An 11,833-nucleotide genomic window follows, 5' to 3' on the forward strand; every position below is an offset into this window, starting at 1 on the left:
ACTGTTCGGTCTATTGGTCGTCTTTTGGTTTTTTCATCCATCTTCAGACATGTGCTGATCCTTTCTTGAAATTGCAGGCATGCCGTCAAGAGTAAGACTGACAGATGCCGATATTTGGCAATATGCGGCGAGGAAGAGACCAGCGTCCGAGGTCGGACCTTCGCGGCCCCCCAAGAGGCCTCAGACATCATCCCCGGCCGGTGTTGCGACGGCGGTAGTGTAGCCCGACATCGAACGGACATCGGGCTTCGAGCCGGTTATCGCCCTGTTGGTGCCGGTGGTGCCACCCGAGGCGCCATCCGAGGAAGGGGCGGCAGAGGGGGTAGCCGAAGGAGCGTCAGTGCCCCCGCCTGTGGAAGAAGTTCAGGTTGAAGCAAGTGAGCCCGAACGACCTGCGACGGCTCCCGTCGCACCCTCGGGAGGAACTCAGTCGAGTTCAAGTTTTCCATCCTTCTCCGACCTTCGGGCCTGGGTGACTGATCGGAGGAAGGCTCCGATGGCACCGGCGGACGACAGGAGGTCGGCGGGCCACGTCGCTTCGTCTGACGTTCGGGTCTCCGAGGGAGCGTCGGCCCTGGCCAACCACGACTTGGCCAGGAGGTTGTGTCAGGCAACCATTCTTCTGGCCGATCGGGAGCTCTTGAGGAGTCGGTCGGTGACCGAGATGCTCTCTTCCTTTTATCCGACCATGATCCAGGTGAGCTCTTCTTCTTCTTCTTTCTTCATTATTATTTTCGTCATTTCATTTTTCTGACGACCGACCTTCTACTTGCAGCTGATCTACAATATGTCTGAGCTGGAGGTTGGGTACCAAAGGTTCGATGACGTCCGAGCGACCTGGAAGAATAAGGCCGAAATCACCGAGGCTGAGAAGGCGATGCTGGTGGACCAGCTGAAGTTGTCGGTCGACCGCGAGGCTAGGCTCGAGGAGGAGATCTCCCGACTCACCAACGGCCTAGCCGCCTCGGAGGTCGAACTTCAGTCGGCTCGTGAGCAGGTCCAGCGCAAGACCTGCTCCGTCCACCGACTGCGGCGTGAGCGGGATGGCTGCGTCAGGGAGCTCGAGATCGAGCGCAAACAGCTTCGGGTTAGCTTGGAGAACCTGGCTAAGGTCGAGGAGAATTTGTCCTCCACCCAAGCCGACGCTGACATAGCGAAGGCGGAGGCAGAGTCTGCCAGAGAGGCGCTGAGCCGGGCAGTGGAGGACTTTCGTGGCTCGGACGAGTACCGAGAGGAGCTTCTCGAGAGCAGCTTCGCCTCCCATCGGGTGGGGTACGAGGATGCTCGGGATGCGATTCAGAGTCTGCACTCGGAGCTCGACCTGAGCAGCGTCGTCCCTCCAGGGTTGGAAGACCAAGCCGCGGAGGAGGAGGCCGACCCACTGCCAACGGGATGAGTTGTCGAAGGTGAGGTGGCTCCAACCTCCGATCCCTCCCCAACCCAAGCGGGCACGCCGGTTGCTCCCGAACTCTCCCCGATGCAAGAAGTCGACTCCGACGAATAGTCGGAGTATCTGCTCCATCATCTTTGTATTCTTTTATTTCTGTTTCATCTTTGATATTTGTAATTGGACTTCGGTCTAATTTTGTAAGTCACTTCAACTAAATGAAATCAAAGATTTTTCAAATTTTTTTCTACGTGCAGTTCAAAGTGTTTGATTTGCCGAGCCATCCTCGACAGTATTGGTCGTAGCTCCGACATACCTCGTTAGGACGTTCGGTAGAATCCAGCGTAGCCGATCAAAGTAGTTAGTGGCATGCACCATGCTAAGGACAGTGCAAGCTCCGATCATAGGTCGGCGTCTTGACTGTCGTACAGGTTGCATAGGATCCGATGGTCGAGAGTCGTCCCGACTGTAGGTCGAGCGTGCATGTCGGGTCGGATGTCGGCCAACCTCCGAACGTAGCATGTCGACACGATCATTTCGTAGAGTCCGATAGTCTAGTAGGGTCCGACATATCTGATAGTCGAGTAGCGTCCGACGTATCCGATAGTCGAGTAGCATCCGACGTATCCGGATAGAATAACGATGATAAGTCGAATATCCGTTGTTCGGCCCCTGGTCGGGCGTGCACATTGGGACGTATGATAAACGATGGCAAACCGAATATCCTTCGATCGGTCGTGACCAAGTCGGTATGTCGTGAGTGCGACTGTGGTCGTCTTGGTGTTTTGCCCTTCTTAGTCGAAGCTAAGTCGGCAAGTTAGCCAGCCGCGTTGGTCGAGGCCCTTTGCCTTCAGAGGCGGAGGCCATCGTAGATATTCCGCCCCTTCGATCTCCGTCGTAGAATCTGATAGTCGAGTAGTGCCTGACGTATTCGGATAGGATAACGATGACAAGTCGAATATCCGTTCTCCGATCCTCGGTCGAGCGTGGCACATCGGGATGTATGATAAATGGTGGCAAGCCGAATATCCTTCGATCGATCATGACCAAATCGATATGTCGCGAGTCGAATATCCCAACAAGCCCAATCTAACCTCAAAACACGCGAACCACAGCACCGCTATCTCGAGAATGAAAGATAATTAGAACAGTAAATATAGCTATGGAATGAAATAGAATATATGGAACTCTCTTCTAACAACATCCAATGATGTAAAAGAAGTATAAAATATCGAAACATAATTAGATTACAAATACCTCCCATCATTGATAGCTGCAAATTGATATGGCTTGTGAAATACTGTTGCAATGTGTATCTTTCCTACTTAATCCCAGTTACGTACCAGGACCTTAAATTACAAGAAAATAGCTTTATTTTGTATGGGAGTACTTCCCAGCTTTGAGATCTCTCACTAGATGGTGTGTGACCAGATTAAAATCTAAGCTTGGGGACCCTCCATTTTATACTTGAAGAACCACGTCTCCATCAAACGTGATTAACGTTATGGGTGATGGCCAATAACAACTTGGAGCAGAAACGAACCACTTAAGCCAAACGTGGGTAACATGGGTAACTACTCTGGATCGTGGATGATTCCATGTTTGAATTTCAACAAACATGGGTAACATGGGTAACTGCTCCGAATCGTAGATGATTCCATGTTTGAATTCCAACATTCTCCCACTTGGTTTGTATACTAATTTACATCAATGTCCAAATCCTCAAATTTGTTCTTAAAAGAAACAAAAATGCATGAATCATGGCGACAAGTCCTCTAAGAACGAGTGTTATCTTCCATGCATCACGATGCACTTTATTTCTTTATCATCATCCCAAAATAACTTAATGAATAAACCTTATGTTTATTCTAGGTCCAATATTCTCAAACCGAATGTATACAATAAAAATGAAAAAAAAAATATTCTGAATAAGAGTTTCATTACAAAAATTATACAGACATTATATGATGGAACCAATTCCCATACTATCTACATGATCCTTATAACTCTTTAATGGCATGCCTTTTGTCAAAAGATCAGCAATCATCAATTCAGTACTGACGTGTTCAATGACCACTTTATTTTCCTTAACACGTTCTCTTATGGCTAAAAATTTGATATCGATGTGTATGCTTCGACTGCTACTTCTATTATTTTTAGCCAAAAAAATAGTAGCTGAGTTGTCACAAAATATCCTCAATGGTCTAGCAATCGAATCCATAATCTTAAAGCCAGAAATGAAACTCTTCAACTACACACCGTGTGAGGTAGCTTCAAAACCAGCGATGAACTCTGCCTCCATAGTAGATGTGGCAATCAATGTCTGTTTGGCACTCTTCCAAGAAATAGCTCCACTGGCAAATATGAAAATATATTCTGAAGTCGATTTTCGTGAATCGATACATCCAGCGAAGTCTGAATCAAAGTAGCCAACTACTTCCAGTTCATCTGATCTCCTATACATGAGCATGTAGTTTTTGGTCCCCTTAAGGTACCTCATCACCTTCTTCGCAGCTCTCCAGTGGTCCATACCTGGATTACTCTGATATCTTCCTAACATTCCAATAGCAAATGCAATATTGAGCCTTGTACAAACCTGAGTGTACATAAGGCTTCCAACGGCTGATGAATATGGAATATTTTGCATTTGTTCCCTTTCCAGATCATTCCTCGGGCACTGGTTCAGACTAAACCTATCACCCTTCACAATGGGTGTCACACTTGGTGAACAATCCTTCATATAAAATCTCTCCAATACTTTATTGATATAGGTTTCTTGAGATAGACCTAAAATACCACGAGGTCTATCCCTATAAATTTTAATACCAATGACATAAGATGCCTCACCCATATCCTTCATATCAAAACTCTTAGTGAGAAATTATTTCACCTCATATAACAACCCCTTATCATTAGTTGCAAGTAGAATATCATCCACATACAAAATGAGGAAACAAATTGTACTCCCACTGACCTTGTGGTATATACACTGATCCATGATGTTCTCTTCAAAATTGAATGAAGAGATAACATCATGAAATTTTAAATACCACTGACGGGAGGCTTGTTTCAATCCATATATATGGACTTCCTGAGCCTACAAACTAAATGCTCACCATCATTATAGGAGAACCCTTCTAGTTGTTTCATGTAAACCTCCTCCTCTAAGTCTCCATTAAGGAACGCTGTTTTCACGTCTATTTGATGCAATTCCAAGTCAAAATGGACAGCCAATGCCATAATGATACGGAAAGAATCTTTCTTGGATACAGGAGAAAAAGTCTCCGAATAATCGATTCCCTCCTTCTGAGTAAATCCTTTGGCTACGAGTCTTGCCTTATATCTTTCGATGTTGCCTAGTTAATCCTTCTTAGTTTTAAAGACCCATTTGCATCCAATGGCCTTTACACCTTTAGGCAACTCGACAAGATCCCAAACTCTATTTGATGCCATTGAATTCATCTCATCCTTCATGGCATTGTACCACAGTACTGATTCACTGCAACTCATGGCTTGTAAAAATATTTCTGGATCATTTTCGGCCCCCACATTGTAGTCAGACTCTTGTAGATACACAATATAGTCACTAGGAATTGCCGATTTCCTTATTCTAGTAAACCTCTTTAATGTTGTGTCATCATCCTCAGGAGTAGTATTGTCCGTAATTGGATGTTCAATATTTTCTGATAATTGTTGAATAATTGGATCTACTTGATTGTTATCGACAACTCGTGGAATCTCAATAATTGGTTGTACTACACCTGGCTGAGGTGCATTATGAATGATAACCAATCTTTTACTTGAAATAGGAGTTTGAACATTCGAATGATCATTCCCAGAAAATGAATCCTGAGTTTGATCACTCCAACTAATCAAGTCATTCTCAAGAAATTTTGCATTTCTTGATTCCACAAACCTAGTGGTATGAGATCGACAATAAAATATGTATCCTTTGGACCTTTCAGCATATCCAACAAAATATCCGGTTATAGTTCTTGGGTCCAGTTTCTTCTCTTGTGGATTATAAATTCTTATTTCAGGCGGACATCCCCATACGCGCATATGTCGCAAACTTGGTTTCCAACCTTTCAATAACTCAAATGGTGTTTTAGGAACAGCCTTGGTTGGAATCCGATTTAATATATATGCTGTCGTCTTAAGAGCTTCAGTCCACAAAGATCTAGGAAGCTTGGAGCTGCTAAGCATACTCTGCACCATATCCAATAATGTTCGATTTCTTCTTTCTGCAACACCATTCTGATCTGGAGATCCCGGCATGGTGTGTTGAGCAACTATGCCATGCTCCTTAAGAAACCTCGCAAATAGACCAGGTGCTTGTCCATCCTCAGTGTATCTATCATAAAATTCACCTCCTCTATCTGATCTCACGATCTTTATTTGCTTTCTGCATTATTTCTCTACTTCTGCCTTAAAAATCTTAAAAGCATCTAATGCTTCATTCTTATTATGAAGTAAGTAGAGATACATGTATCGTGAATAATCATCTATGAAAGAGATGAAATATTTCTGACCACACGAGTCCATATCTGGACTACAAATATCTGTATGTATGATCTCTAATATTTTTGAACTCCTCTTAGCACCTTTCTTTGATATGTTAGTCTGCTTTCCCTTTATGCAGTCTACACATATTTCAAAATCAGCAAAATCCAAAGTACCAAGTACTCCTTCATTTACCAATCTTTTAATTCTGTCAAGAGATATATGTCCCAACCTTCGATGCCACAAATTAGAGGAATTTTCATCTATAACACTTCTTTTAATACCTATTTTATTTTGAACATGCAGTGCATTATAGGTGGAATTATCTTGCAAATCAATTCTGAAAAGACCATTAGACATTGTACCATTCCCAACAAGATAAAATTTGTAAAATATACTGCATAACAAATCTAAAAAATTAAAAGAATATCCAAAGGGTACAAGTCTAGATACCGAAATTAAATTCCTAGAAAAGTTCGGAATATAAAAAGTCTTTTCTAAATACAAGATAAAACCAGAATTCAAAATAAGCTTGCACGTCCCAACGGCCTCCATAGGTGAGCGTATTCTATTTCCCATATAGATGTAGTGCTCATTGCCCACTGACTTCCTGTGGTTTAGAAAGTCCTACAAGGTATTTGAAATATGGATTATAGAACCAGAATCAATCCACCAAGTATTATGACAAACATCAGCCATATTAGATTCATAATAAACTAGAGATGTTGATTTACCTTTCTTATCCAGCCAGAGCTTGTGCTTGAAACAGTCTTTCTTCATATGCTCTTTCTTTTTACAGAAGAAGCATTTGGACTCTTTCTTAATGATAGCATGAATGGGTGCTTTACCATTTCCCTTATGCTTGGCTTGAATCTTCTTCCTTCCTTGAGTGGTCAGAAGTGCACTCTCACCCATCTCAGCAAGCAGCCTTGCTTCCTCTTGCACACACCTGGTGAGGAGCTCATTGATTGACCATTTCTCTTTATATGTGTTGTAAGAGATTTTGAAGGCACTGTATTGCTGAGATAGGGAGTTTAGGATGAAATGCACAAGGAAGGATTCAGATATATCCACCTCTAGCTTCTTAAGTTGGGCCGCAATATCCCTCATATGCATGATATGTTCACGAACACCTTTGATTCTGATGAGCCTCATGGATGATGACCTCGTCATGAGAGTGCTGGCAAGGGCCTTATCTGAAGACTCGAATTGCTCATCTATGGTCTTCAGCAAATCCTTTACATTGTCATGTTCTCCTATGGAACCACAAATACTAGCAGATATGTGCGTCTCTATGAACATCATACTGAGGCGATTGGATCGCTCCCATTGTTCATAAAGAGCAACTTCAGCCGAAGTGCTAGTATCTGTAGGAGCATGTGGTTCCTCCTTCCTTATAGCGTAGTCAATGTCCATGCACCCCAATTGAAGGAGAATTCTCTCCCTCTATGTCTTATAGTTATCACCGCTCAATTCGAAAATATCAATCTTATAATCAAAGTAAGTCACAGATGGTATAGCTGCAAATTGAATAAAACATGTCAACATAAAATATAAATCAATACAATAAAAACTGCCTGTGGGCTAAGCTTTTTATTTTAGGATTCATATTTAACTTTATTTGATGAAACTAATAAATTGTATAACTTTCTCAATCTCTGTGGGCAAATTAAGAAATAAATATTATTTCATCCTGATTAATCATATGACTGTAATAAAAATTCCTGTGGGATAAAATTTATTACATTAATTATGATTAACCACAATTTGATGTTATTTTCCGAGATGTGATCTAATAAAACTTAATGTACAATTTGATAAAATTAGAGATGCTGTGGCTAATTTCTTATTAATCAACTTATAATGATCACAAAACATCAAATATATATATATATATATATATATATATATATATATATATTTATATATATATATATTTATATATATATTTATATGTGATTATAATAATCACATTGTTATATATTCAAGTTTACAGGAGCATAAGTAGAAATTTATATGATATTTTATTTATCAGAATAAGTTACATAGACATATTAGAACATATCACCAAAAGATATTTCAATTTATCAAACAGCCTCAAAATTGGCTACCACCATGTTCAACAAAACGTGTGACATGCCGAACATAATGGCTTGCACATGTTACTTAAAATAGAGTGTGGTTAAAAAATACAACCATCTATTAACGAAGAAAAGCAATACAGCAGTATTTTAAATATACTGAAATGGAGACCACATTCTATATGTAACTCAACAGTATTCTTAATATATTTATTTTTTTTTTAGTCCAAGCCGATATGGAATACAACTCAAATCAAGAGAGAGATAATCTAACCATTGCTCTGATACCAAAATGAAAGATAATTTGAACAAGAAGTGTAGCTATGGAATGAAATAGAATATATGGAACTCTCTTCTAACAACATCCAATGATGTAAAAGAAATATAAAATACCGAAACATAATTAGATTATAAATACCTCCCATCATTGATAGCTGCAAAGTGATATGGCTTGTGAAATACTGTTGCAATGTGTATCTTTTCTACTTAATCCCAGTTACGTACCAAATGTCAGGACCTTAAATTACAAGAAAATAGCTTTATTTTGTATGGGAGTACTTTCAAGCTTTGAGATCTCTCACTAAATGGTGTGTGACCAGATTAAAATCTAAGCTTGGGGACCCTCTATTTTATACTTAAAAAACCACGTCTCCATCAAACGTGATTAACGTTATGGGTGATGGCCAATAACAATTTGGAGCAGAAACGAACCACTTAAGCCAAACGTGGGTAACATGGGTAACTGCTCCAGATCGTGGATGATTCCACATTTAAATTTCAACAAATATAGGTAACATGGGTAACTGCTCCGGATTGTGGATGATTTCACGTTTGAATTCCAACAGGAAAATCAGTGAAAGAAGTACGCCCAGACTTTATTCTCCTCCTCAATTTGTATGTAAATAAATGTAACGGTTGACAGTGTTTCAACAAGGAATGACAATTTGCTAAATTAATCATCATCAGCTCTTGGCAGAGGGGTGCAGCAGAGCTGACAGCTGCAGGCAACGGCATCTAAAAGTTTGACAGCTTTAATTATTTAGATTCACAGTCGAAAACGTTTCAGCTCCAACATATAGTTCTGACTACTGGATAAAAATAGATTGAAGGAAGCTACTAATTAATAGTGAAATTTATGCATTTTTAAGGAATATGGGCAGTATATTTGAGATGAAAGAATGACGCATAGGACATGGGAATGGAAACAATATTTCATCGTTCAGATATTAGAGACAGTTGGTCTCCCCAGTTAAATTACATGGGTAAGAAGGGAACTACAAAAGACATGAGAAAAGAAACGGGTTAGTTCTTATCAGGAAAAAAAAAAAAGAAACGGTTCAGTGCAGAGTTCAAACTTTGAACGGGTACGGACCGATTAGAAGTTTACTCAAAAAAAAAAGGACAGATTAAAAGAACCCTCGAGGAAATCCACCACCAAGGCCACCCCAAGCTCCACCTCCTGCACCACCGCCAAGTCCTGCACCACCCCCAAAACCACCTCCGAACCCCACCGCTGAGGCCTGATCCACCTCCCAGTCCACCGCCGACTCCGCTGCCACCTCTAAAACCTCCACCCGCACCACCATCAACTAAGTCCACCTCCACGGAGACCAGCTCCACCACCATGACCTAACCCAGCTCCGCCGCCTAGGTCACCTCCACCACCAAGCCCACGTACGTCCTCCACGAACTCGCCGCCACCACCGAGCCGACCACTTCCTACCAATAGCGGAGCACAAGAGAACACGAAGGAGCTCAAGGAGGAAGAGCATTGGCATCTCGAATTCAGTTGAAATGCAGCGGCGTTGACTGTTGAGCCCTCGACGGCAAATACGTCCAAAATAGCTAAAGTGCAACATCTCACCTGCAATGCTCGTCGGAAAATATTATTTAGATTTCTCGACCTTGCATGGATACTCAAAATCTTTCAACCAAATAACCGATATGAAATTAAATACATGCCCACACCGCCCTTACGTGAATGGGACAAATTCTTGTCACAAGGGTAACGCTAGCCGTTCATCTTTCTGGGTTGGTTCATGCAGACCACTTGAGCGCCGCTGTTTTGCCTTTGGACAGAAGTCGCATGCAAAGGTCCTTTTACAATCCAGAGATGCTGAGTACTGAATTATGTTGGGTGGATATTTGATCAGGACACCACCTTCCAAGATCCTTTAAGTACCACGCGATGCAGCAGGAAGAAAGAAGAAACAAAACAAAAGGAAAAACAATCAAAATACGTGGATCAACCACAAAAGGGCTCGCCTCCACGAGACATGCAAACTTCACTATAAAAAGAAAATTTTACAAGAGGAGACCTCACCCTCAACCCTTGTACACCCAATTCTCTCTCACATAAAGTTTCCCTCACAAAAGCTCTCTCTCTCTCGGAGACCCCCTGAACCCCTGAAGAGCCTGGCGACCGCTGTCCAGGAGCCTCCTGCTCCTCTCTCACAGCGCTCTCGCCCCTCTCTCTCTCTTCTCGGTTCGTACGGCAGCGAGAAACCCGAATCCACACCTCTCTGTTACCTCACAGGCTTTTTATAGGTTTAAACAGGCTTTAAACCTTGATTAGAGAAGGATTAGGAGTCCTAAACAAAGCCAAAAAATCCCCTGGACTGTCGGATCAAGACCGGGATCTCTCTGGGCCGTCCGATCACGCTCCAGTCCACGAAATAGTGCCGTGGACCGCGAGAAACGCGTGGGAAACACCCACGCGGTCCACAGACCGCGCCGTGGACCACCCGGTCCACGATGGATCGGGGCAAGGGGCCAGCAGGCCGCTGGCCTGGGCCGGCCCGCGAGCGCGGGCCTGCGCGCGCCTGGGCCGCGCGCGCCGCTGGGCCGCGCGCCCGCCTGGGCAGCGCCTGCGCCGCGCGCCCGCCTGGGCTGCGCGCCCGGCTGGGCCGCGGGCCCCCACCGCACGGGCCTGGGTCGCGCGACCCGCGCCGGCCTGGGTCGCGCGTCCCGCGCCGGCCTGGGTCGTGCGTCCCGCGCGCCACCGCCTGCGGCCGCGCCGCTGCCGCCCGCTGCCGGTCGCCGGCGGTCCTCCGTCGCCTCGATTCTCGTGCCGACTACATAAGCTCGTATCTCCTCCATCCGAGCTCCGTTTCAGGTGATCTTGGTCTCGTTGGACTCCATTTTTCGCCGCGAACCTCGCTGTGGGCTCAATGTGGGCTGAATCTCGAGGCATCAAATCTTAACAATCTCCACCTCGACTCGATATTCGGCCTCCTCCAAACTCCGAGAGCTTCTGGATCTCCTCGCCCCCATGCCCTGGGGCAATCGCCTGCTGATCATGGATGGGCAAACATGAGAGTCGAGCCAGGCTGCTCGATCCCATCTCCGTCGTATGCTGTGCTCCTCCTGACTTGAGACCTGCTCGGGGCATCATCCTGCGGCAATAGGAATCTTACCTTGCGACGTCGCCTCTCATCCTCCCGAGTCTCCTATCTCGTGCCCGATCCGCCACCTGGAGCTCCACCTCGCTCTGGGCTCCACCTGGCTCCCGATGCTCCACCTCGCACTGGGCTCCCTGCCAGGTAATAATGTCCTCTGCTCCCCTTCTTCCCCTCCAGCACAATCCTATCGCCGCGTAGCACCCTCAGGATTCCTCCACCAGCTACCGTCCTGTAGCCTCTCGAATCCAGTCTGCTAAGTGAGATAAGATTCCGTCTGAAATCGGGTATGTATCGGACCTCCCCCAATCTCCTCACTGCACCGTCATGTGTCCTCCAGCTGACCGTCCCAATGCCTCTGATCGCACAGCTCGATCCATCCGGCAGATATACAGTGCTCTCACTGTTCTCCAGAGAGTTAAACTGCTCCTCTCTGCAACACACATGATAGGGGCATGAAGAAT

The 11,833-nt window shown here is 44.3% G+C and overlaps 2 protein-coding genes across 2 annotated transcripts; both read right to left on the minus strand.

Moving 5' to 3' along the window:
- Positions 1-3,638: 3,638 nt before the first annotated feature.
- Positions 3,639-4,627, minus strand: LOC140855321 (secreted RxLR effector protein 161-like). Its single transcript, XM_073251197.1, has 3 exons — positions 4,504-4,627; positions 4,278-4,393; positions 3,639-4,121 (listed from the first exon to the last, which is right to left on the minus strand). The coding sequence occupies exons 1-3, from the start codon at positions 4,625-4,627 to the stop codon at positions 3,639-3,641; spliced, it is 723 nt and encodes a 240-aa protein (XP_073107298.1).
- Positions 4,628-6,482: 1,855 nt separating this feature from the next.
- Positions 6,483-7,306, minus strand: LOC140855322 (uncharacterized). Its single transcript, XM_073251198.1, has 2 exons — positions 6,625-7,306; positions 6,483-6,517 (listed from the first exon to the last, which is right to left on the minus strand). The coding sequence occupies exons 1-2, from the start codon at positions 7,304-7,306 to the stop codon at positions 6,483-6,485; spliced, it is 717 nt and encodes a 238-aa protein (XP_073107299.1).
- Between the last annotated feature and the right edge of the window lie 4,527 nt (positions 7,307-11,833).

Source organism: Elaeis guineensis, chromosome 2, assembly GCF_000442705.2.
Source record: "Elaeis guineensis isolate ETL-2024a chromosome 2, EG11, whole genome shotgun sequence".
Classification (NCBI taxonomy): Eukaryota; Viridiplantae; Streptophyta; class Magnoliopsida; order Arecales; family Arecaceae; genus Elaeis; species Elaeis guineensis.

What these genes read in the sequence shown, in the direction of transcription:
- LOC140855321 (XM_073251197.1), bottom strand. Translation starts at nt 4,627, where the DNA reads ATGGCATTGGCTGTCCATTTTGACTTGGAATTGCATCAAATAGACGTG. An exon ending in AGGGTTCTCCTATAATGATG is followed by an intron (nt 4,394 to 4,503) that starts GTGAGCATTTAG and finishes TCAATTTTGAAG; the next exon opens with AGAACATCATGGATCAGTGT. An exon ending in ATAAGGGGTTGTTATATGAG is followed by an intron (nt 4,122 to 4,277) that starts GTGAAATAATTT and finishes TTTTATATGAAG; the next exon opens with GATTGTTCACCAAGTGTGAC.
- LOC140855322 (XM_073251198.1), bottom strand. Translation starts at nt 7,306, where the DNA reads ATGGACATTGACTACGCTATAAGGAAGGAGGAACCACATGCTCCTACA. An exon ending in GCTCTGGCTGGATAAGAAAG is followed by an intron (nt 6,518 to 6,624) that starts GTAAATCAACAT and finishes AATACCTTGTAG; the next exon opens with GACTTTCTAAACCACAGGAA.